General features: G+C 36.9%; 1 protein-coding gene and 1 long non-coding RNA gene across 8 annotated transcripts in view; both read right to left on the bottom strand.

Annotated features, from left to right (window-relative positions):
* slit2 (slit homolog 2 (Drosophila)) overlaps positions 1-7,182 on the bottom strand; it is a 105,000-nt gene extending 97,818 nt beyond the window's left edge. For all 7 annotated transcript variants that reach the window (XM_044115322.1, XM_044115315.1, XM_044115321.1 and 4 more), the window contains exons 1-3: positions 6,266-7,182; positions 5,438-5,509; positions 1,045-1,116 (exon numbers count right to left, since the gene is read on the bottom strand). In XM_044115322.1, the coding sequence (XP_043971257.1) occupies positions 1,045-1,116; positions 5,438-5,509; positions 6,266-6,480 (359 nt within the window). In that variant the 5' untranslated portion in view covers positions 6,481-7,182. The remainder of the gene's footprint in view (positions 1-1,044; positions 1,117-5,437; positions 5,510-6,265) is intronic.
* Positions 7,183-13,152: 5,970 nt separating this feature from the next.
* LOC122829454 lies at positions 13,153-15,072 on the bottom strand. The gene is made up of 3 exons (XR_006370356.1): positions 14,854-15,072; positions 14,172-14,354; positions 13,153-14,059 (listed from the first exon to the last, which is right to left on the bottom strand). It is a non-coding gene; the product is annotated as an uncharacterized LOC122829454 (long non-coding RNA).
* Between the last annotated feature and the right edge of the window lie 11,871 nt (positions 15,073-26,943).

Raw genomic sequence — 26,943 nt, 5'->3', positions numbered from 1 at the left:
CACAGTTTCATTTTTCTTTTCACTGTCCAGATATTGTAAAATCTAACTTGTTGTGGGTTCACACAGCAACTATTAACTTTTCACTCTTTAGTATGTCTCCATGTCCATGACTTGCATAACTATAATGGATAATCAACATTATTTTCTTAATCTAAGAAATATGTGTTTTCCCAGAAATTTAAGGATTGATGGCGGCAGCACCTGGTCTGGCTCTATCACAAAACCTTCCCATAATGCTTTGCTCAGATCTTGAGAATCAGATATTATATTACAAACAGGTCAGTTTGGGTTATGATGCTCAAATCAAGGTACTAATTTTGTACAACAGGTAAACAACTTTTTCTTTGAGATTTTTCTGCACAATTTGTAGCAGTGATCTAAATGGGCCAAACTATTAATGAGTGGAATCAAAGCATAGAGTAAAAATATTGAAAAACATATCTAGGATTGCAACTCAAATGTTTTGACAAAATTATGAGAGCATAATATTATTTTGTAGCTGTTTTGTCACCGTGTTTAAGCAGCGTATCGCAACTGACATACAGAAGCTTTGATTAGAATAAAATATATGTGACTGTCAGGCAAAATAATAGGAATTCTTTTAGTGTGCTACACATCCATAAATCAATTGGAGGCCATGCGTTGCTCAGTAACAGCCATGTGTTATTTAAGTAGACGTACATGTTGTTTATTTAAATTTTATCTCGGCCTTTACGTGAGACTGGCAAATTGTTATTCTTAGATAATTAAAATTATATTAGCTGCAAAAATTTATGATTTACACATCTCTAGATTTCATAGTTCTACTATAAATGACATAATTTTTCTAATCATTTGTGAATAACATCCATTCATTTATCATCAAGTAATTTCCCCATCGTTGTGGGAGAAGCAGAGAAAAATAGAAGGAATATATGTGTTGCATAAAGTACTTATTTTTATATGCGCATACACTTCTAGGGCAATGTTTGTAAAGAAAATGACCCAGAAATATTTGGTAACATGACAAACAGTGAGGTTAAAGTGGACAACAGCTTCACTCACAGTCTCTCCAGCTCCTTCAGGTCCTGGAACGCTCCTCTCTCAATTGTGGTGATTTTGTTCTCCATCAACTGCCTGTGAAAAAAAACATCAAAAGGGGGGGAAGACTGTGAGAACTGGATATAAAAAAGGGAAGAGGAAGAGATGGGTTGATAAAGAGACACACAGAGTGTCAGAGCTGATGGATGCATGAGACCAAACAGAAGGAGAGGCATGGCGATATTGACCTGCAGTTAAGAGAGAATAAAAAGGCAGAGCAGAAACTGACAAAAAGATGGAAGGAGATTGACAATAGAGAAGAGAGGGAATTGAAGAAGAGAAAGGAGTGATCAGTTGCATTTGGTGTGAAAAAAAGACGGCAGTGTGGAGGGGATGGAAAGTCAGAGAATGTTGAAGCAGGAAAAGAGAGGGAGAAAGACAATCAGCGACAGGTCGATAAGCCCTCAGAATCGACTTTAAAAGTAACCCATCAGTTAGACAGAAACTCATCCATCATCCAATTTACTTGCTGTCCAACCACAACGCTGTGACCACTCATTCCCTTACACCAGCACAACTCCAGCAGGATTGTGCTGACCAAGACCAACAACAAGACACAAACATTTAATGTGCTGTAAGCACAAAATGATTAAGGAACGGGGGAATAAACGTGAATTATTCAGAGAATTTTACACTGAGAGATTCAAAACAACCACTAATTATGCTAATGCAATTTGTGGTCATGTGTGGCTCTAGGATCGTAAAGATCTGCACAATTTTTACATCACTCTGTGGTTATTTTGCATCTATCTATTACAATTTTCCAGTCATAACTTCTCTTTTCATATCATTTTACAAATCTTTGTGGTTGTTTTCACTCCAGCTCAGATTTACATTTGTCTGGAATCTAGCTTTGAGTTTCTGTGGTTTTATCACACAAGTTTATGACTGTTTGGATGGTGACTCACATTGCCAGTCAAATCTATTTAAAACTGTGTAAGCAACTTGTCATTTTGAAGATTGATTTTTAGGTTAGTTTAATTCAAAATTCTGGTTGTTTCCATTTTTTCTCATCCAACCATCCATTATCTATACACGCTTGTTCTTGCAGAGTGAGGGTTGGGGTTTCGGGAATGATTGTCTATCTCGAGCTGTAACGGGGCTGGGAAAGCCCTATGCAGGTCACCTCCATCTGGAGAGAATGGAGCACAGGCTGGGACTCAAATCCAGAACTTTTGCTTTGGTTGAGACACGTCAAAAACAACAGGACACCGCCCACTAACAGCTAAAGTTGGACACTTCCAGTCAAATCAGTTACCTTCTCTTCTGCATTGCAGAAGCTTTGGTAATATGTGAAAACAGATATTGACAGACACTCTCCATTCATTCTGCCTGAGCTTGAAATATTTTGGAAACAAGAACAAACAAAAAATTCAGGTTGTAGATTTGCAAATCTGGTAGAGGAATACCCCAAAAATACTTAATAAAACTGTGGGACACAATTTTCATATATTTTATTTCTGAAAAATTATGAAATCATGTACTTTATATGCTTAATTTAAATGTGAGTGCAAAGTGTGAAAGAATTCAGCAAGTGCTATTGATGTTCATTGCTTATTCATTTGTAAAATCTTGGACATGATGGTAATTTAAAAAGACGTATAATCAATAATTATTAGAATATTGCAAATAAGGTGAACGCAGATGAAATGTTGGTAATTAAGGACATAATCCCAATGGAATTCCAGTAATGTGTTTTAAAACCATTCACATTGCCGTTCAGTGGTGATCAGGCTTTCCCAGCAGCAAATCAGAGCTGGGGAACTCTGAACCTGGTCTGATCTTAGGTTTGGAAACTTGTTCTTACTTGACTCTCTCTCTCCCTTTCCTTCCCCTCCAGCCTTCCCTTCCAGCAGCTGCATTCCTCTCTCCGCGGTTACACCTAATGACCGCTATCTCTTTCCATTCTTGCCCTCCATCATTTCCTCACCAGTGTGTTAATCACTCCAGCACATGGACCCCGGGGCCCAGTGGTTAAAATAAACCCCGCCTGACACTTCCAACTGGCAGATTAACACGACAGCATTAACAGGTGCCAGAGAGCTGCTCTTTGTTGGTCGCGTAGGCTGTGTGCTCAGCGGAGCGACCGGTACAACTGGATGCAGTGCTGCATGCGGCAGGGCTTCTAAATGCAGGACGGGATAGGAAACTGTTTAATCTGCGTTGCAATGGACTGTTTGGAGCAAATGAGAGCACATCGGAGCTGTGAGTGTGAATATCATTTACTTCTGCCTTTGCAACCACCTCCACACTTTAACTTCAACCTCCACTTTTGTGCATATATACAAAAAAAAAAAACAAGCAAATAAAGACTTGCTCACACACACAAACACAACGTATATTGATGAAGTGATAGCTACACAATTCCATCCAAACATAAAAAAAAAACATGTAGCAGATGAAAAATTCATAATTACAACTGAAACTTTTACGGCTCTGAAAGAAAAGCCACGCTGTGACAAAAACAAGAGCTGAACAAGTCAACGTTTAACTCAGAAAATATATTTCTATTGGAGCTGTAGGTATGAAATTCACACCATATGCGAGAACCCAAGACATCCACACCGATATTTTATCAGCTTACAACTGATAAAATATTGACCAAAATCACAGCAAATTGGTCAATATTTTATCTGTTACAAACTTGGCAGGTGGAATAAATACTAAACTCAGAGAGAAAATGAGATGCAAAAATTCAAGAACCCAATAAAATAGATGAAATAAATGAAATCTGAGTATTTTGTGAACAATCCTGCCCCCTGTCAGTGCAAAGCAATATCAGCAGGCTTAGTCTTAATTCATGACCCATTCAAAGGTTTTTTATTAGCAAAGTGTCATAAAAGGAGCATCTCCTGATGCATAACAGCAAACTCTTCCAAGATATTCATAAAATTTGCATTGGTTTTGGCCTATTTCTAAAGGTTCTCACGGTCACCATCGAAGCTAAATTTCAAAAAAGCCTGGAGCTCTTCAAAATATTTTCCACAGAGGAGTCAAAAATATAATCAGTGCTGTTCAGTAAGAACCAAGTACCACAGAAGAACCTGGAATTAAAAAACCTTAAAGAAGACAGTCCTGATATACTCTACAGCTTCATTTCCACTGAGCGGTGTGGCACGAGCCGATACGGTTTGGTATGATACTTTTTAGTTTTTGTTCTGGCTTGTTCACGAGAGCATTTCCATCACCAACTGGACTCTCACTGGGCAGGCAGGATTGAAATAAAATACCTTACTTTGGATAATACTAGAGCAGCAACAAACGTGATCCACTAGTATGTCTCAAAACATTTTTCTGTCCCCCGATCAATGGACTATGTTGGGTGACGCCAGTAGCTCCACCTTAAACATACCGCTGTTCTTAGGACCTTGTGCAGATATAGTGCGGTACGGATCAGGTCTTTGAGAAGCTTTTATAATGGAAACAGACAAAATAGCGTACTGAACCACAGCGACCCGTGTCATACTGCTCGATGGAAACAAGGCATATGTACACTCATTGCACAAGACTCCACTCATCCACTCATTTAAAGTTTACTGCAGAACATTTGGACAGGCTAGTAAAGCCGCAAATTGTGTTTGGCAAAGAAGTGGCACAGCACAGCATCCAAAAAACACTACACAAACTTTAAAGTTTTCAGATATCAGTCTCATGATGTGGGGCTGTTTCTCTGGATTTGGTGCTGGGTGATTTCACATAATTGAAGGAAAGCAAAATAAAGAAATTTACAGAGACACTCTCGATAAAAAGCTGAAGATGAAACATAGGAGGATTTTTCTCCAAGATAAAACTCCCAAACAGATTTTGTTCAGACAATTTTTTTTTTTAAAACCGCTAGAGTGAAGATCAGAGTGCATAGAAGAGTCACCTCAGTTCTTTTAATATTTATGTGAAAGAATGGGTCAAACTTGAATGCAACTAGTTTCTAGTTACAGAAAACTTTTTGTTTTTAACATATCTAGTAAAAACAAATGCTTTTTTAAACTATGTATTACATTTCAGTAAACATTTCATGTCTCATTATTATCCAGAACATGTTTCATACCATTTATTACCCAGAACACAGTTCATGTACTAACTTGTTTTGGGTTTTTTTTGTGTGGATTACTTGGGTTGTTACTTACATCTGGTATGAATTTCTATGTCAAGTGGTTAATTACGAGTTTCTTTCTCTCTTTTTTTCCTTTTGCTTTATTTCTTCATCATTGGTGTTGTGCATATGGACTGTAGGGCAACCAGACCCACTACAGCCTTTGCCTAAGCAGTCAGGACAGGACATGTGAAAGAAACATATAATTTACCTATTCACATTTGCGCAGAGAAGAAAAACATTAACACTTAAACAAAATCAACTTACAGGACTCTCAGATGCCTCAGTCCTGCAAAATCCCCTTTGGTGATTTTAGTGAGGTTGTTTGCATTCAGATCCCTAAAAAACGAGAAAAGGAATTAAAATAGATTACATAAAAACAGAAATATATAAATACATTTTCTGTTGCAAACTATGATCTTAATTGGGATTTGAGTGTCAGAGAGAACTCCCCCCTCTCCCCAGAAATATTGTGCCGCTGCACTGAAACTGTTCAAACAAGTTTCATCAGGGGACTCCGCCTGGTAAAACGAGGCCCGTTTAAGTCAAAGCCCACTTGTCCAAATCCGTTTTTGATTAACTCGCTGGTCTCCACACAAACCGACGTGGTCGACGGAGGCTCTGGTAGTGCAACAGTGCGAAACCACCAGCGAGACCACAGCGGCAGCCCCTCCACCCCCAACTTCAGATCCGCGATCTGACTTACTCTGACATTCAACACATGAAGTAATAAATCTGACTGTTTTTATGTTTATTAGCCGCCACATCTTGTGATTTTAAGTGTACTTTGACTCGACAGTTAAAATATTTAAAGCCCTGCGGTTTTCAGATGTGGTCCTTCATGCTTAGCGCGCTGAGTAGCTTTGGTAATGTTTTGGGATCATTTGGGTAATTATCCATCCTTTTTGTAATGAAATCATTATATGAACAATGTTAAAATAGAACCCAAATCTTAAAACTAGCTGTAAGGAGGATGATCACATTACATTTTTTGCTACTTAATAAGTTAATTTTAAAAATCATAATGCTAAAAAAAAAAAAAAAAAAAAAAAAAAAAAAGTATATTACTCAGGGACCAGTATTCCTTAAACTTACAGTCGTTCAGTGTTTCGGGGTATGTTCCTGGGCACGCTCCGCAGTCCTTGGCCGTGACAGTCCACCGTGGTCCCGGTGCAGGAACACTGAGGCGGGCACGGCTGACTGTCTGCTCTGCTTATCAGGACCAGGACGAGGACGGTCCCCAGGAGCAGAAGCCTCGGTGCAGTCTCCAAGGAGCGGCCAAGGCCAACGGAGCGCACAGCTCCCACCATGACTGCGGCAGAAAAGTGGGTGGCCGATACGAGACCCGCAGAATACGGAGAAAAGCCTCGGAATTTCCGAAGGAGCTCACCAAACTCCGCACGCAACGCACTGTTTCTTTTTTGTGTGTTCTGCTCCTTCCTTTACAAGTTGGTTTTTCTAAAAGAAAAATAATGTTATTTTTTTACATTTGGGTCCTCTGAGTGCGTAAAGCGTGTGAAGTAGGAGTTTGATCCCACTGAGTTACAGAGATGAACCGGGTCTGTGGCTGCGCTACAGCGGCGCAAACTTCCACATGTCCCCGGCATGCGGTGGCCAGAATCCTCCGGCGACGAGGTCTGTGTTAGTTTCTCCTAACCAGGAAAATGTCTTGATCCTTAATGTGATCCAGGTGCTTTCGAGCAATTACACTTTTCCCGTTAACGCACACTCCAGGTGAGAATATCTTTGGTTATTAATTCACAGCACGCGTCCGGCGCTAGAGCAGCGGTTGCGCCAAGTTCGTCCTTAACACTCTGCAGTGGTGGAGATGATTCCGATGGGCTGGGATGTCAATTGGAAGTAAAATGAGTGCCAGAAACCCGGCGAGAGACCAGCGCGCAATACTATAATCCAACTATGCGTGGTGCGTCAAAGCGCTGCTCTCTGTAGTGTGTGAGAAGGAGAAAGGCAGGCAGACGGGAGCGGGCACGTCTGCTACTGCGTCTGTTTAGGCATCTCTCTCTCTTTCTCTCTCTCTCCCTCGCCGCCTCGCTCACATACACGCGCGCGCGCACTTACTGCGTATTCCCTCAAGGTAACAGGAGGTTTCAAACAGGCTGTTGGTCAAACAGCAACAGTTTGACCTCGGAAGGAGACAAATTCCCACTGCAGTGTCCTGATCGCCTGGTACCATTTAGTTGATTAGAAGAAAGCTTGCTGCTGAAATTTAAGTTGGAATAAACGACAATAAGCACCTCCGGAACTGTGAATGTCCACGATTAATTGATTTAGAGTACACGGTGGTGGATTGTCATACATTTTAACCTACTGTGATTGTCGAAACATTATTAAATAAGAAGTCATTAATTTAAGCTTAATTTGTGCATGACTCAAAAGGGGTTCATAGACATGCAACTTGTAACAAAAAATGTAAATCATCACTGACAATCAACTCGGTAGTCCATTGTCAAAGGCCATTGACATTGTGTTGACTTGGTTGCCACAGCATATGAAGCTGCCTGTTAAGTGGTGCTGGATTAATTATCACAATTTATGACATTATGATGTATGTATGATTGGTTGTTACACAAAATGGGGCTGGTTGTCACAGGATGAGGGTTGAATTTTGGTAGAACAGGTGTGTCAAACAGTGTCCAGCAACATTTCAATTCATCCCTGGACCAATATAAATGAATTATATGACAGAATTACATCTTTAACATTCATAGAGGTTGTACCAAAGCTGTACTTAAGATTACATAATTATTTCATTCAGGTGAGCTGAAGCAGAGAGTCATGTAAAAGTTGCAGGATGCTGGTACTGGAGGCCAGAGCTTGACAGCTGTGTCAGAGTGATGTGGTTGGTCGTCACAGGGTCGGATGGTGGTTGCCCACCCGCTTCGGATGTTATGATCCCATAGAATGGCGATTATCAGTGGTTATCAGCCCCATTGAATGGCCTCAGTTGGTCCCTGATCTGCCTGCTATCAGGCTGTTATTAACCATTCTAACCATTCTATCGGTGATAACAGCCGCTTGTCGCGAATAGAACCTTTTTATTTTTTATTTTTTACCTTTTTTTAAAAACCTTTATTTATAATTTCTCTGCAAATTTGAACAGGATATTAAGAATTTACTAAAAATACAAAAGCCAAACCTATCCGTCATAAGATTTTAATTAGGTATTGTAATAATCGTTACAGTATTTAAAAACAACTCACTAAAATCTAAAACCGGAGGTTTTTTTTCCTCTTTTGTTTATTTTTGTTCGCTTTTTTAAAGACCTATATTTCCAATATGCCTTTGATTTCTTTGGATTTTTTCCAATAATTCACTCAAAATAAATGCCAAAATTTAACATACTTGGATAATTTTATTGGATCTTTACAAGACGTGTTCTCTCAATTCATGCCGTGTTTTATATATATATAGTATATATATATATATATAATATATATATATAGTATATATATATATATATATATATATATATGTATATATATATATATATATATAAGCATATAATGAAATTAAAAGGTATATTCTAGAGTTATGTAGTGTTATGAGTTGTCCAACCTCATAGCCTTCCACTAGGTGGCTGTATGTACATCCGTAGTTGCTTGCAATCTTATCAATAATGATAAGAAGAAGTTATCTTATAATCTTATTTTTAATTAAAAAAGTTAAAAATAAAAATACGGATGGATTTGCTCATATGATTATATGAAAATCTGTGTTTGTACCATATGAAAATGTTTAATATTTTTATTAGTAGTAATAATAATAAATTACGGATTGCACCCGACAAACATTAGAGAAGAAGAAGAAGCTACGTCATTCGACGCGACACTTTCCACGGTCGGAGCTGGTGAGTAGACCCTGAATCTGTCAAATAAAAATGTAGTAAAAAAACCTCAAAAGACCGAAAGTCTACATTTATAAATCTGCTGATGGTAGTTCTATGAGTTAATGTTAGCGAGTATGTGGCACAGCATGTGTTTGTACAGATTTAGACACGTTTTTAACCCTACTTGGTAGAAAAAAAAAGGCTACTTTAGCTCGCTAAAGTAGCCTTTTAAAAGCCAGTCAGGTTCAAATGTAGCTGTCCTTCATACCTTTAATAACAATGTGCTAAAATTTTGTTTCATATATCTTAAAAAACCGTATACTTTTCAGTATACTAGTTTATATCAGTATATTGATTTAATGTTAGGATTCTGTCATACAGTTCATTACATTTCATCGTTTCCCACAGTGTATTATAAACCCTGAGGCCATCATTCTTTATTTGTTGCCCCACCAGGCTAAGCATTGTTTATTTATTTAAGTCTTTGTAAAACGTTTGCATTTTCTGTGACTTTATAGTTATTGTTCATGCTAATTATACAAGCTATGCCAATATAAAGTCTTTGTTTTCATTTTAGATCCGGCTCACAGACACAGGAGTCACTCATTGAAGATGAATCACAGTAAGTGACAGAAATTTGTACTCTTCTATATTTGAACAACAGTTCTCGCCTCAAGTAAAGAAACTGTGCGTTGTTTTCTTGTTGTTGTTGTGGTTAGGCTGGACAGGGATCTTCGAATAATTGAGAGACACCATGGTGTAAAACGAAGGGCTCCTCTTCGGATGACATTTTCCAGAGAACACTGAGAGATGTTGACCAGGAACTTAGAGGTCAGCTGATACGACGAGCACAAATGAAGCAAGGGAGAGGGCCACTCTTCTCAACCTGAAAAGAAGATGTAATGGTAACACTACTTCTCTCTTGACTGTATGGTCATTAGCAAAATTGAAGCTCAAAGGTCTTGTGGTAAACCTAAATTTAATCTTTATGTTATCCCTGCACCATGCATATGTTCACTCTAGGTACTTAAGCGCCTTTATGCAGTGTAAGAAGTGACTGGTTTATTCCAACTTGTCCTTTGTCATGGGTATGTGCTTTTGATATGTATAAGGTTATTTATCTTTGGTGTATGAATATGTTTCTTGGGTGTATCCTGTCTTTCACCTAATGCCCGTTGTAAATAGGCACAGATAAGTGAGTATTGTAATACATCCATTTTCTAATGGACATTCAATGATCTTATACATTACGGCAGATATTAAGTCTTTCAGAGCGAAGGTGAAACATTAACATGTTTAACGTTGAAAAATTGTCTTATAGTACTACTTGGTTCTTTGCTGGAATAATGACATGGTGTCTCACTGTCCAAAATGTTCAAATCTGTATGTTCAAGATAGTGTCTAACATATGATATAAGTAGTTTTTGGTTTTTATAGCCATGGATCTCCATTGTGCAACATCTTCAGGTCTGTGAAATCATTCACTTCTGTTTTCAGCAAAATTGTAAAACAAGCTTTTATTGGAGATGTATTTTGTGTTGTGCTATCTGTCATTAAACATGTTTTTTCAAAATGTATTATGTATCACTGGGACTGCAAAAAAGACACTTCTAATTTGGTCACAGTTGTGACATTTGTTTATCCGAAAGCTGTCAATGTAAGCATTTCCTGTAGTTTGTCTTAAACAATTGATAAATGTATAATGCATCAATAAAAGCTTTTGTATTGAAAAGATATTGTGTCAAATGTGAGTGCTTTACATAGTAACAAATATTTGGGTATCAAACGAACACATCAGTGAGCATGTTAGCTGAACTCATTACTGTTGCACTTCAAAAATTTCCACATGGTAGCACAAATAATACCCTTTAGCAAAAAATGAGTAAGATCTTTCCTTTTAAATAAACAAATTGACCAGGTTAGAAGACGACACGTTCAGGTAAAGGCACTTTCTCCCTTCGCGAAATCGTTGGGACAGGCATGTTGATAGGACACAGCTGGAGAAGATTCCATTGTGGGATGCAGTAGTTCCACAACGTCACATGTTACTATTGGTTATCAATGGGTGACACGCCACGTGACCAGTTACACACTTTTTGCCGCTTAATGAAAACTATTAATACGATTTGACATTAGGATTTCATTCTGTCTGATAAGTTCAGTTTATGACTGGAAAATGTGATTTACTTACTTTAACAGAATTTGCTACCCACTCAGACTGGTGAGTTTAATCATGACATCGCCCCGTGTGTCAATGATGGGGCGCATTCCATTTCAAACATTGAACGTTTGCCGCGACAATAAGGCCCCGTGTGTCAATGATGGGGCGCATTCCATTTCAAACATTGAACGTTTGCCGCGACAATAAGACCCTGTGAGTTGTAAGTGCGAGGATGTTATAAAGTAATGTATATGGTCATTGAGAGTGTAATTGTAGTGTATTAAACTATGATCAGGACTTCACTTTTTTCTCATATTTAGTTTAGCTGCACTATTACAGATAGTATGTGTTAACAAGGAGACGCTGTATGGGAGAGTGATGCAAAAGAAGCCTTTTCAGCAATTACGCCTCAAACAGAGCCGCTTGAGGTCTGCAAAAGCACATTTGGACGAGCCAGCTTCATTTTGGAATAAGGTCCTGTGGACTGAAGAAACAAAGATTGAGTTGTTTGGTCATAAAAAAGGCATTATGCATGTATGGGGAAAAACAAACAAAAAACAGCATTCCAAGAAAACACTTGCTACCCACTGTAAAATTTGGTGGAGGTTCCATCATGCTTTGGGGTTGTGTGGCCAATGCTGGTACTGGGAATCTTGTTAAAGTTGAGGGTCACATGGATTCCACTCAATATCAACAGATTCTTGAGAATAATGTTCAAGAAGCTGATACAAAGTTTAAGTTATGCCGGGGATGGATATTTCAGCAAGACAATGATCCAAAACACCGCTCCAAATCTACTCAGGCATTCATGCAGAGGAACAATTGCAATGTTCTGGATGGCCATCCCAGTCCAGACCTGAATATCATTGAACATCTGGGATGATTTGAAGCGGGCTGTCCATGCTCGGCAACCATCACACTTAACTCAACTGGAATTGTTTTGTAAAGAGGAATGGTCAAAAATACCTTCATACAGGATCAAAGAACTTATTAAAAGCTACAGGAAGTTACTACAGGCTGTTATTTTTGCAAAAGGCTGATCTAATAAATATTAATGTCTTTTTTCTGTTGAGGTGCCCATATTTTTGCACCTGTCAAATTTTCTGTTAATGCATACTGTACATTAGTCCAATAAACCTCATTTCAATACTGAAATATTACTGTGTCCATTAGATATATCAAACTGAAGTAGCTTTTGCAAACACCCAAATATTTATACATAAAAACGATTAAGATTAATAGGGGTGCCCAAACTTTTTCATATGACTGTATGTTGCCGCTTTCTCAGGTAGGTTACAAACAGTTATGTCATGATGCCCCAGCCGGCATACCTAGGTGGGCCCCATAAGGGAAAAAAGAGGGCAGACAGTACAGGTCCCAAAATGGTTTGTCACCATTTTCCATAGTGGCCCATATATTTTTTTTATGTAAGCAGAGACAAATCACATAAGACTACATGTCAGAATTTTCTGACATACAGTTGGTGTTATTCAGACTCTCTGTCTTTATATTCCTGCCTGATCCGTCCCGCTCTGTGCTTAAATTTTAATGTAATATCTGGTGTGAAGGACGTCAATATTCGTGTTGCCCTCCAGAAAACGCAAACATCAACACTAATATTAACTGCTCTATAACATTTTAAACAACCAGGAATGTACATGTCCTTACAGTTGCAAAACTAAATGCAAATCTAACAGTAAGATAATTCTCACTAGTCTGTGCAGCCATATGAGTGGTGGAGCAGTGGAAGGAGCGCTTAGACAGCAAACACTCAACCTGGATGCTGGTGTGAGGGGTCTCCTAAAAAAGTAGTCAATCATCCAACTGCAGATGATACATTATGGTGCTGCTGGCATTCTTACTAAAACCAGGAAGGTAAATCAAATCATCCAGTTTGTAAGTCCCTACACAGGCTACAAATAGTCCATATTGTAAGTTTTGAAATCTGTCTGAAATATCACAGAAACACTGACATAGCTCTTAATGAATTTTTAATACAGAGTAGTGCCCTTCAAAATAATGTAATTCTTGGATAACAGTCAAATATTTCTCAAATATGAACATCACAAAATTTTTGTCCACTACGTTTTAGTTATTTCATTGTTGTGCTCAAATTTAAAGATATTATGTAAAGCAGATTATGCAGCATCTCAAGATTAAGAGTTAAATTCAAACTGTAAATAAAGTTTAGTCATTAACAATGTCATACTGAACAAGAACATTAATAAATGTGAAAAAGACTACAAAGCTGTAATGAGTAAAATTAAAATGCCCTTGATTATATATAGCTTGACTTAAAAAACAGATATGTCTCAACAATATCAAAAACAATAAACTGAGATGTTAGAACAAAAAGCTTATATGAAAATCATCAATGAACTTTTTATACTGGAATATGTGCTCTTCACATAGAACAGTAAGTGGCCACCAATCATGAAGATGATTCACAATCTATGCTGTTCTCTCCTTCGTCAACATTGTCGTCATCATCCTCTTCATCCTCTCCATCGTCAATGCTTTCATCATAGTCTATGTAATGTAGATCTGGAGACATAAGTGCTTGAGAATAAGAGTTAAACTCTGGTAGGTGATGATTTGGAGGAGGGGCACCAACTTCGATAAACCTCTTGAACATGTTCATTGCACTGTACATTTTCTTTTCTAACATGATAATGTTTTGATGAAGTACAGCTTTTGAACCAGGATCTGCAGTATCATTTATAGCTGAACTTAAATGTCCATGTTGTTGATGAAGGTGAAGAATGACAGTGTTCATCTCTCTCTTAAGTAGAAGCTTTTCTTCAGTTGCTCTAGTCTTCAAATGCAGGGCTTCTATTGCTCGACTTTTTAGGTTCTTTGGAACAACACCATGATCTTCAATCTTTAAAATAAGAGAACAATTGCAAGTGGAACCTTGTTAAATGTAGTAGCAACATAAAGTGAATAACAGCATGTAGAAAGTTGAATAAAACCTTTAGATCAATTCTACTCACTTGTTCATCAAATAATGTGTACAGCTGGGAGGAGGCATCACACAATTCTCAAAATTCTAAATGTGATGGAAAGATGCCAGTTTGTGGAGGCCACTGCAGATTATTGTACTCTAACAATCTTCTTCAGTTTCCTGTTACAGGCATTCACTTGCTTGGACAGCCTTATAACAACTCCCTGTCCATCTGTAAAGAAAGAAGAAATATAAATACTAGTAAAAATAATACAATCAACACAATATGAAAACATGATACAATAGTAATTTATGGAAGTATGTTAAACATAATAAAAGGTTAACATCTGAAATAGTGTTTATCTCAATTTGGATGTTGTGAACACAAGTAGTGGCAGCCAATTCTACATAAGATATTCAAAATGACACTAAAGTTCGCATAAGGAAATCTCAGTTTGTAGGTCAAAATCTATTACTGCCAATAATTGAATGATATTTTAATTGTACTCTTAAAAAAGTTATCCTCAGAATATAAAGACTGATAGTTCTTACAGTGACTCAATATCTGCCGTAATGTATAAGATCATTGAATGTCCATTAGAAAATGGATGTATTACAATACTCACTTATCTGTGCCTATTTACAACGGGCATTAGGTGAAAGACAGGATACACCCAAGAAACATATTCATACACCAAAGATAAATAACCATACACATCAAAAGCACATACCCATGACAAAGGACAAGTTGGAATAAACCAGTCACTTCTTACACTGCATAAAGACGCTTAAGTACCTAGAGTGAACATATGCATGGTGCAGGGATAACATAAAGATTAAATTTAGGTTTACCACAAGACCTTTGAGCTTCAATTTTGCTAATGACCATACAGTCAAGAGAAGAAGTAGTGTTACCATTACATCTTCTTTTCAGGTTGAGAAGAGTGGCCCTCTCCTTGCTTCATTTTGTGCTCGTATCAGCTGACCTCTAAGTTCCTGGTCAACATCTCTCAGTGTTCTCTGGAAAATGTCATCCGAAGGAGCCGCCTTCGTTTTACACCATGGTGTCTCTCAATTATTCAAGATCCCTGTCCAGCCTAACCACAACAACAACAAGAAAACAACGCAGTTTCTTTACTTGAGGCGAGAACTGTTGTTCAAATATAGAAGAGTACAAATTTCTGTCACTTACTGTGATTCATCTTCAATGAGTGACTCCTGTGTATGTGATCCGGATCTAAAAATGAAAACAAAGACTTTATATTGGCATAGCTTGTATAATTAGCATGAACAATAACTATAAAGTCACAGAAAATGCAAACGTTTTACAAAGACTTAAATAAATAAACAATGCTTAGCCTGGTGGGGCAACAAATAAAGAATGATGGCCTCAGGGTTTATAATACACTGTGGGAAACGATGAAATGTAATGAACTGTATGACAGAATCCTAACATTAAATCAATATACTGATATAAACTAGTATACTGAAAAGTATACGGTTTTTTAAGATATATGAAACAAAATTTTAGCACATTGTTATTAAAGGTATGAAGGACAGCTACATTTGAACCTGACTGGCTTTTAAAAGGCTACTTTAGCGAGCTAAAGTAGCCTTTTTTTTCTACCAAGTAGGGTTAAAAACGTGTCTAAATCTGTACAAACACATGCTGTGCCACATACTCGCTAACATTAACTCATAGAACTACCATCAGCAGATTTATAAATGTAGACTTTCGGTCTTTTGAGGTTTTTTTACTACATTTTTATTTGACAGATTCAGGGGCTACTCACCAGCTCCGACCGTGGAAAGTGTCGCGTCGAATGACGTAAGCTTCTTCTTCTTCTAATGTTTTGTCGGGTGCAATCCGTAATTTATTATTATTACTACTAATAAAATATTAAACATTTTCATATGGTACAAACACAGATTTTCATATAATCATATGAGCAAATCCATCCGTATTTTTATTTTTAACTTTTTTAATTAAAAATAAGATTATAAGATAACTTCTTCTTATCATTATTGATAAGATTGCAAGCAACTACGGATGTACATACAGCCACCTAGTGGAAGGCTATGAGGTTGGACAACTCATAACACTACATAACTCTAGAATATACCTTTTAATTTCATTATATATATATATATATATATATATATATATATATATATATATATATATATATATATATATATATATATATATATATATATATATATATATATATATATATAAAAAACACGGCATGAATTGAGAGAACACGTCTTGTAAAGATCCAATAAAATTATCCAAGTATGTTAAATTTTGGCATTTATTTTGAGTGAATTATTGGAAAAAATCCAAAGAAATCAAAGGCATATTGGAAATATAGGTCTTTAAAAAAGCGAACAAAAATAAACAAAAGAGGAAAAAAAACCTCCGGTTTTAGATTTTAGTGAGTTGTTTTTAAATACTGTAACGATTATTACAATACCTAATTAAAATCTTATGACGGATAGGTTTGGCTTTTGTATTTTTAGTAAATTCTTAATATCCTGTTCAAATTTGCAGAGAAATTATAAATAAAGGTTTTTTAAAAAAGGTAAAAAATAAAAAATAAAAAGGTTCTATTCGCGACAAGCGGCTGTTATCACCGATAGAATGGTTAGAATGGTTAATAACAGCCTGATAGCAGGCAGATCAGGGACCAACTGAGGCCATTCAATGGGGCTGATAACCACTGATAATCGCCATTCTATGGGATGTTAATCGCCATTCTATGGGATGATAACATCCGAAGCGGGTGGGTTGCCGGGGTATCCAAGTGTGTCCTGCCTTGTTCCAACACAGCTGATGTAAATGGCCAAATGACCTCAACATGTTTTTAAGTCCTCTAGAGGCCTGGAAATTAACTCTGTATTGAAATTTAATCAAACATGTAGGACACTGGTCTTTGTAACCCTTCTTTGGACACTTTCATAGAGTAATATGGTTGGTTGTTACAGTGTGTGAGGCTGACCCTAACAGGATGACTCATGGACATAAGGCAGTTGGATGTCACAGGGTAGTTTTGTTGTTACAGATAAAGAATTACAATTTTTAAAATATATATTTATTTTATTAAATATTCTCTTTTGAATTATTCTTTGTATGAGCAGAAAAATGAGGAGAACTTGAAAAGAAATTATAGCTTTAAAATTATAGACTTTATTAAATCAAAGCAAAGATAGAACAAATTCCACAGTACAAGACTGTGGTTAAAACTCTCAAAGGGAAAGCAAAAGCAACTGATATCTTAAGAATTAATTTAAAAAAAAGAGCAACTACATACAGATTGTACAAATCTGTATGTAGATCTATAGAATCTACATACAGATTCTATATGTAGATAGAATCTGTATATAGATTTGTATTCTACCTACCTAAATCACCTTTTTTTTATTGAAAAGGTGATTTATTTCAGTAACTCAGTTCACTTAGAGATTGATGTTTTGAAGCCATTATTTCTGTTCATTATGAATATTTTCTGTTTAAAGCTAATAAAAACATAACCTTTAAGATTAGAATATTATGTCAGACTAAGAATAAAAATACAGAAATGTGGGAAAACTGCAAAGTATATTTAATACCTGCGAGCTAAATGTTCATAAAATAGCATTCACACAAAGTCTTAGGATGTGATTGATACTGTAATTCTAAGAGTAGAAGTTAGCTTCACTGATTAACTGAGGTCTTGAGCCTTGACCGATTCAACTAATCTAATTTTTTATTTTTAAAACAGTGGTAGTGTGAGCTCCCCTATCTGAATTTAGTTACTTAATTCAGTTATTGATTTTATTATAATTAAGTAGATAAACAAGTATATTAGAACAAAGATAATCACTGGTCACTATTAGCTAGTGACCAGTGACTTAGCACTTCATGCTAAGTTCTCAGTTAAAAAAGTAAAACAAATATCCAGAACCAGTACTTACTCCAAGACAGAATCCTTACTTATTTTGGGCAAGCTTACTCTGTGCAAGTTGGTTTCAGTGTTTTAGCTCCAAGTCATCAGCAGCCAAAGATACATTACCAACATCCTGGATTGAATGTTTCTTTATAGAGATGGAAGAACATTGCAGAACTACCAAAGTCAGCACAGCACTCTATCAATCAGAATTTCATGCCGTACTGGCCAGACAAAGGCTGTTGCTAAGTAAAGTCTAAAAGTCATTCATGTTACCTTTGAAGTTTCCCAAATGGTACCTGACTTTTAAAGTATGAAAAGTTAAATTCATTGAACTAATAAAACCAATATTGCACTATTTACAATGCCCTTATAAAAGTATTTCTTCCCCTTGATCTTTTTCCCAGTTTTTCCCCTTCCGACGATTAACTTTGAAAGATTTCATTGGTACTTTGTGAAACTGACCAACACAAAGCTGTGTATATTAAGAAAGAGGAAATCGTTTTCTAAATGTTAAACAAATAAAATCTGAAAAGTGTGGCGTGCAATCATATTCAGACCCCATATTTATGATCCTCTTAAATAAAATCTAAGAGGGTGTGCGATTTAATCTCAGTATGAATGAAGCTGTCCTGTGGGGATTTCAGAGACCAAACAGTGTCATGAAGACCAAAGATTATAACAGACTGATCAAGAGGAATGTTGTGGAAAGGTTTAATCATAGTTGAGTTCTAAAAAATTTCCCTGACTATGAACATCATTTGAAAATGGAAAGAGTACGCTGATCCACTAAAACTGACAAACGGGACAACCAGAGCATTAATCAGAGAATCAGACTACAAGCTCCAGGTTGCTCTGCAGGAGCTGCAGGTGATAGAATCTGTTGACAAGACAACTCCACAAAAATTACTTTTACAGAGTGACAGGAAGAAAGCCATTGTTGGCTGTGACAGATCCTATTTGTGAAAGAAGGTGGTCTGGCCTGAAGGAGGGCTGGCATGCAGTCTCTAACAAACAAGTTGGTTTCAGCTGATCTGATGTAATATTCTAATTTTAAATGTAGTGTTTTTAATGAGCTGTAGGTTGAAAATTATTTTTAACCAACAAAGGATTTAAAACATCAATCGGATTGTAATTAGTCTATAATGTTGTAGTTAGTGAGCCGAGTTACAAAAATGGATTAACTTCTTAATTTTTTGAATTACTGAAAAGTTGCACATAATATTGAACACACCACAACCACAATGAAACACGGCAGTGGCAGCAGCATGCTTTAAATTCAGGTGTGACCGGGGAGATGGTCAAAGTGGAAAGAATGATAGTTGAAACTAACAAGAAAACAGGATGTAAAATACTTGAGAGTCAGAGGTTCACTTTTTAGCAGGAAAATGGCAAAATAATTCATGTTAGACTGGTTCAATCAAAATCCATAACTGAATCCAATTATAAACCTGTGATAAAACAAATTTATAATGATGACTCAATGATGTCTATCATTGCGTTCAGCCTAATTGAACCTGTGCTATTTTCCAAAATAATCAACAAAACCTTCTGTCCATTAAAAAAAAGGCTGATGGAGAATCACCCCTAAGATTTGCAGCTGGAGTTGCACAAAAAGTTGATTTTACAAAGTTTTAACATAAGCATACTGAATAAAAATGCATGCCACATCTTTCAGATTTTTATTTGCAAAGCAATATAAAAAGACATTTACCCATAATATCAATAGTGCACCCAAAGTGATCGTAGCCATTTTTTCATCAATGGCTGAACTGATTTATGAATATTCTCCTGACCTGGAATGTTCTTGTGCAATGGATTTCCTATGCCTAACAAAATTAAACCCATCTACCAAAAGTAGGATGAGTTTTAACAAGAAACAAACTTAAAGCATATGATAGGATGACAAAACTGCTCAGAACTGTGACCCAGCTCAAGTCTGAACCTTACCGATCACTGCTTGAGAAAACCTGAGAATGTACTGAAATTGATTTTCTTGATCCAAGTTGGCTGAGCTTAAAGGTCTCTGCCAAGAGAAATGGGAAAAACATCCAGAGGGCAGGTGTGCCAAATCTGAAAACTTTCCATTGGCACAGCAGCAAAGAGTCCACGAGCTGCTAGGTTTATAAAGTTATCGGCTGCTTGCTCCCAGTGGTGAAAAGTTTACCTCCTGATTATTAGGATGTCCTCATCATTTACATTACTACTGTATTCATTATTTTTTTTAAAGTAATTTTTTTTAATCAGTTTAAAAGAAATATAGCATATCAGAGTTAAATTGCATTAACTTGACGAGAAATAACCACTTGTTAGTCTGTCCTGAAGCCTTCCCCTCTGCTCACGCTGTTATGCATTTGAAATAGAAAAGATTGAGATGATAGTGTGTCACAGCTGAAGGAAGAGAGAGGATCACAGGAGTCAAAGTACCACCTTTATCTCCCACAAAACAACCAGGCTTCAGGGCACAAGATGTGTTAGGACATGGCCTAATCTGACCTGCCTATCCCTACCCACCCACCCACCGACACACACACACACACACATCGTGATGTTTCCATATCCTAAAGGGATGCAACATCAATCACTGAGTTTCTATAGTGTTAGCCGGAGCCTAACCCTGTTTCTTAAGTCAGTATTTACTTTAAATTCAAGATTCATGACAAACTTTAAAATGCCAACATCATTCCGATGAGATGATTGTCTTCACCAGCACAGCCATTGATGTTTGCAGTTGTGGGCCCTGTGACAAAATGTTACTTATAATTTGAGTTTGAATACTTTTGCAAGGGACTGTAACACCTTGTATATAGTTGCTGTTTCTGTCCTCAGGGGTGGCATTCCCTGACAGAGGCACACGTCTTTCTGTAGGGAGTGTATTTCGGCATTTCCACTGAGCCCATCATCGAACAGGAAAGGTGGCAAAGTGGTTTGAAGCATCTTTGTTTTTACAAGTCGATCCGCTTATGATGGTAAACGTTATAGTTAGAATTGTATTAGGAACACACTTTCTCTATAGATTATTCCTATTCAATCAAATGTAAAATACAGGCAGGTTTTAATGTGCAGAGTAAAAGTATATTCACAGTTTAAGAGCGCAATAACAACAAAGTGACTCTCCAGGAGCAACTGGTAGCAGTCTTATATGAATGCAAAGTCAGTTTTTGGTCATACTAAGGCTAAATTGACGGTTTTGCTTTTGAAAGTCAATATGCAGAGACATTTTAAATGAATTGGTCTAAGAGCTTGAACTCATCTGGTCCATCTGAGTGGCTTCAGTGAACTTGTTTTTCAAGGTTTTTGCCAAAGATTTTATGTTACAACAATGCAGTATGTTACATTTGTGTGAAAAATACATTATATTAGAAGGTTTGTATTTTGAGGGAACAAAGACGGAATAAGGCTGGTCCAGCTTTTCCAACTCGACTGCTGAAAACTCACTCAGAATCATTTAATTGAAAATAGTTGATGTCAAATTACACAGAGAGGTGGAGGAATTTGAAATGTTTCCAAAAAAATTTTTTTTACCTGCTGTTTTGTTGTTGCTAGTGTCAGGATATTAAAATGTCATGAACCCTGCAAGAACAAAGATCTGTTATTCCCTGAAGTGAGACAGTTGAACAACGCTAGCATTGTCAATGAAGACAGGTGCAACTTGACAAACTTGATTTACATTTCTGAGACGAGGAAAGATCTTCAACCATAATGTTCCATTTTTAGCGCACAGCACAAAGACAACGCAATATTTTGAAATATGAAGAAAGTAAATACATTAATTAGAGGACACCTTTGTAGAAAACCTGAAAAACTTCATTGATCAGGTTCTGTCACATCCTTCGTCTAATGTGTCATTTGAAAACAAATAAACCAGAAAGCGTGATCAAAAAAATCTAATCCTGAAACTGGTTTCATATTGTCTCCTGTCTTGCCATATATCTTCACCGGCCACTATATGAGGTAAACCTTTTTTGTACCAAGTTGGACCTGTTGTACTACCAGGAGTGGCATTCATTGTAGTCTTATGCTGCTGTGGCCAATCCGATCCAAAGTTCAACATATTATGCATCCGGATGTGCTATTGGTTTTCAGGAAAGGCTCCTTCTCTTCTGATCTTTGACATAAACAAGGCATTTCTGTATTCACAACTGTCACTCACTGGGCATTTTCTCCTTTTTGTTTTGCATTAAGAGCCCCATGGACCAGATAGTTTCTGAAATGCTATGACCAGTCTGTTTGGCAGCAGCATCTTGGTTAAAGTCACTTAATTCCCTTTTCTCGACATTCTGCTGCATGGTTTGAACCTCAGTAAATTATCTTCCTAAAGTCTATATGGTGAAATGCGTTGAGCTGCTAACACGTCATTGGTTCGTTTGCCAATAATAGCGTCAACAATGCCATGTTAATGACACGTGTAATTAATTAAAAAATGAGTGTATCTTTGCATAAAGAAAAAAGTACTCTTCTATGTTTTTGTGTTGTCTAAGTGACAGAGTCTGTTACTCTCATTTAGGGAATTGAAAACAGTTCATTTCTCTGTGTTGAATTTCTTAGTTCTTGATCAGTTGATCCTGTTGTGTTCTCCTTTGGCTCCCTCTGGATTAATTTAGCCTTCATTGGTCACACCTGGTTCCAATAACACTCATCGACTTTCCTAGCAGTCAAAAGCCTGTCCGTTCCCTAACCCCCTTGCAAGACTCTGTTGTTCTGTTCAATATATATATATATATATATATATATATATATATATATATATATATATAATGAACATAGAGTATGTAGTCATGTCACTATATTATTTAGGAAAAAAGGTAAATAATATGTTGATGTCATCTTGACCTCTTCATTGGCGTTAACACTTCATTTGCATGGTGTTGCTTGTGATTAAATGTTATTGCTGTGATACTTGGATCGCACTTGTGTAAACAATTTTGCACTGATGCACATATCTTGCATATACTTTCAGTAGTCATGTTACATAATGTTTCTAAATATTTTTAAAAAATGTGTTTAAGTCTGGCTTATCGGGCGATCAAATTATGCATGGCACAATGTTAATAGATTAACAAGGTTAAAACATAGTGTTTATAAGCGCAGAAATCTGTTAACCTGAAGGGAATCTATCAGTCGACTGTGATTCTGGCTCTGCTAATTACAGCCTGTTGATTTAGGAGCAGTTTGTGTTATCTTTGGTTTATAGCTGGGCAGTAAACCTGAAGGTGTGGGGGAAGTGTGCCTCTGTGAGTGAAGAGGTCACTTGAACCACCTGGACTGGTGGACAGCTGCTACTGAAACACATCCTGCTCAGAGAGGGTTTTATTGTGAACAGACATACATTTGAACACAACTTTGGTCATAGCCACAAGTTTACACAACAATACAGGATGAAATTCAAACAGCATCTTACTTCCATGTGTTAATAACAGCAGTTTTACATCAAAGCTTTTGAGGATTTGTGTTGTGTATGTGTGTTTTGGTTTCTAATTACATCCTTAAAAACCAAATGTGTTTTGCTCAATAGATGGATGCACAGCTGCAATGAGGCATGCACGCTTTCAGACACTGAAACACCCACACTGTGCCACGCCAAAACATACAAAACAGCATTAACAAAACAAAACCATTTCCCCTGAGTTCCCAGTTTCATCTTGATGAGATCCTTCCATATGTGTACTGAAAGTTAGGCTCTTAGGTGTGGATGTGCGCAGTTACCTTTGTTGCGATGGGACTAGCAGGCTGTTGTGTCTATACACACCCCACCGCTGAGGCCTCACGGAGAGACTGAGGAGATGAATAGGATCTCATGAATGACTTGCGTGTTGGAAACTTTCTATTCTCCTGCACATGGAAAAAGGTGTGTCCAGTTTCACACATCAGGTGAATGTGTCTGTATTAGCTGTTGGGTTTTTATAGGTGGAAATAAATATTCATTGCATTTCAACAGGAAAACAAACAGAGAATGCTCAATGTCTCTGGTATGGTATAATGTCGATGAAAGTTTTTATGCAGAAGCAGATTTCGTCAAACTGAGTCCCAGAGCAAAACACACACGGGGAGCCTCCACTTCACTTCTTTGTTCATATTTATCTATCAGCATTTTAACTTGCTATTGTTTGTTTCCTCAAGTATGTGTGATTTTTTTTGGGTGATAAGTAATACATTTCTCAAATACTCTGGTTGAATTATTCTATACTCAAGGCAGGAAAACTGATTGAGGATTTCTTTTGAGTTGTAACATTTCACATCCTTCAGCTTGTTCATACCTCTCAAACTGTCCAGTGTTTTGATGTTGCAAAAATAAACTATACAATGTATTTTATAAAGATCTCACATGACACACCAGCACAAACCCATCTACTGTATAATTGTGAAGTTGAAAGAAAATGATACAGTTTTTTATATATTTGTAACAAATAAAATTGTAAAAGGTGTGATACATATTTGAATTCTGCCCACCTTTTGCTACAGTTGCAGTCTTTTTGATATACCTCTACCGGCTTTAAACATATTATGGCAGACATCTTTTTTTTTTTCTTTCTCTGCAAAACAATGCAAGTTCAGTCAGAGTGGATGTCAAACATCTGTGAACCATACCTATCAAATGTATTTAGACCTCGACTTTGGGCCACTTTAACACATGGATATGTTAATGCTGTCTGTTTACAAATTAGACAAATTCTGACAACAATGCCTTACACTCAATTTTTTTTAAATGAGAGTAACTGACGTGAAATACAAATAAGAAAACACTTTGTCCTTTTTTTATTGTACTTATATAAATTTTGAAAATGACTGGCGACCTGTCCAGGGTGACCCCGCCTCTGGCCCGGAACGTTAGCCAGAGATAGGACCAGCACCTCTCCCGACCCCATGAGGGACAAGGGTGTAAAAAAATGGATAGATGGATGGATGGATGGACGGGTGAATGAATGAACTTTGTGATAATTGTGGTAATAAAGTGGCTAGAAATGGTTGAAGAGTATGAATTATGTTGTATACTTACATGTACATATTTTTGATCAGATCTAGCTTTTTCCTTGGAATCAGGCAAGAAAAATGTGATGCCAGCAGTGTTTCCAGGAATACTTTGTAACCTCCTGGATCTGTTGCTGGTGCATCTTTGCAGTAAGTTTGGTAAGCCAGCCTGCGCCAGGAAGGTTTACCACTGGTTCACATTTTCTTCACTTATGGATAATAGGGAAATACATTTGTAACAGTTTCCAGACTGATAAAAGACAATAACTTTGTTTCTTATCTGTCCTTGAATTGCAATAAATTGGTAGGATTTCTTGAAATTACACATCAGGCAGTAACTTTCCAAAAAATGTGATGAATCTCAGGCAGCTTACATCTCAACAAGGGAGACAATTACCTTTTCACAGCTTTTCCCCATGATAAATTAAATCATATTATAATATTGGATTTTGTGTTTGCTCTGGTTATTTTCTTCTGATACATTTTTTTGGGGATCTGAACCAAAATTAAAGAAATTTGTAAAGAGGAAAATACTTTTTGAGCACTATTTGGCCTGGTAAGATGGAATTTTGTAGCTTTGTGCAAATGTCAAGATGCAACCTTTTGCGATTTATAAAATGTTAACAGATTAAAGTTTATATCTCTATGTATTGGTAAGAAGTATTGAGCATAAAAGTAGAATCACTAGTCATTTTCTATTCTAAGCCTCTAAATGAATATTACTGCAGTGCCACAGGGATAATATTAATATTAGAATATCAGGAATCTTAAAGTAGCTGGTTGCAACCTTCCAGTCATATCCTTAAACAGTGCCACAGATTGTTATAACTGGGCAACACTCTAAAACTGAAATTGAGCAATTTCAGTTTGGGTCCAGGCTTCAAATCTTGGGGAAATTTAAACTCTTGCAATGCGGTAGTCAATATATATGGACATAAACATACAGAAATAACACTTAAAAAGTTATTAACACGAAACAACCCGATCATTCTTTGCCTTCCTAAGCAATTGAGCTTGATTCTCCTCTCCCTTCAGTGAGCTGGAATTTTCTCCTTGAACGTAACCTGAGCCTGTCAGCGAAGAGAAGGAGAAGTTATGAATGATGGCATCAGTTTTCTGCGCCGCATTAGAATTGCAGTCTACCAACGGTGATAGTTTGGCAATGGGGGCGAAGGAAGTGAACAAAGCCATTCAGTACATATTGGCCACACTTCTAAATATTGAGCTACTGAAATTGGAGCAGGAGGAATGTTTAAGACATTTTGCAGGCTGAAGATAAATAACAAAAAATAAAAAAATGCTTTTTCAAGGTAATTTTGAATTTTGGTGACATCCAAATTTGGTGAATTTTGGTCTTTTCCACCTCGTTAACTTATCTTAAAAGATTCTTGCTGCCTTTTCAATGTACTAAATTTAAATGTGCCGCATTGAAGTTACAGACTGTGTCAGTAGCTGATGACAAAGGTCATCTGTGAGTGTGTGTGTCAAAGCCACCAGGGATATTTACAGAGCTGCTGTGATGCCTTGAGAATAAGAATGAGTTGTTTAATGTCACTCTTGGTCATTATCAGGTTACTGATCTCAGCTGGACATTGTTGCAGACATCAGCATTGTCAAATGAAGCTTGTCTTGATAATAACTTGGAGATGTTAAGGCTGCAAAAAATGGGTAAAATAGCTTCTGTTACAATTTCTGGCTGCACTGACTTTCATAGTGACTAACTGCCTGTTTGTATTTTTAGACAAATCTCCACAGAGAATCACCTTTGGATATGACAAAGGGTTGTTTCCAAGCAACATGTTTTTACTTAACAATAGCACGTGTTTTATCATTGTTTTTGAAACCTTGCATGTTCTACACAGAGTGAAACATGCACCAGATAAACAGTTTGAAACCATTCTTGGTTTATTTTGCATTACTTTC

Source organism: Gambusia affinis, linkage group LG04 (genome assembly GCF_019740435.1).
Source record: "Gambusia affinis linkage group LG04, SWU_Gaff_1.0, whole genome shotgun sequence".
Classification (NCBI taxonomy): Eukaryota; Metazoa; Chordata; class Actinopteri; order Cyprinodontiformes; family Poeciliidae; genus Gambusia; species Gambusia affinis.
This window is presented reverse-complemented; position numbering and strand designations above follow the sequence as displayed.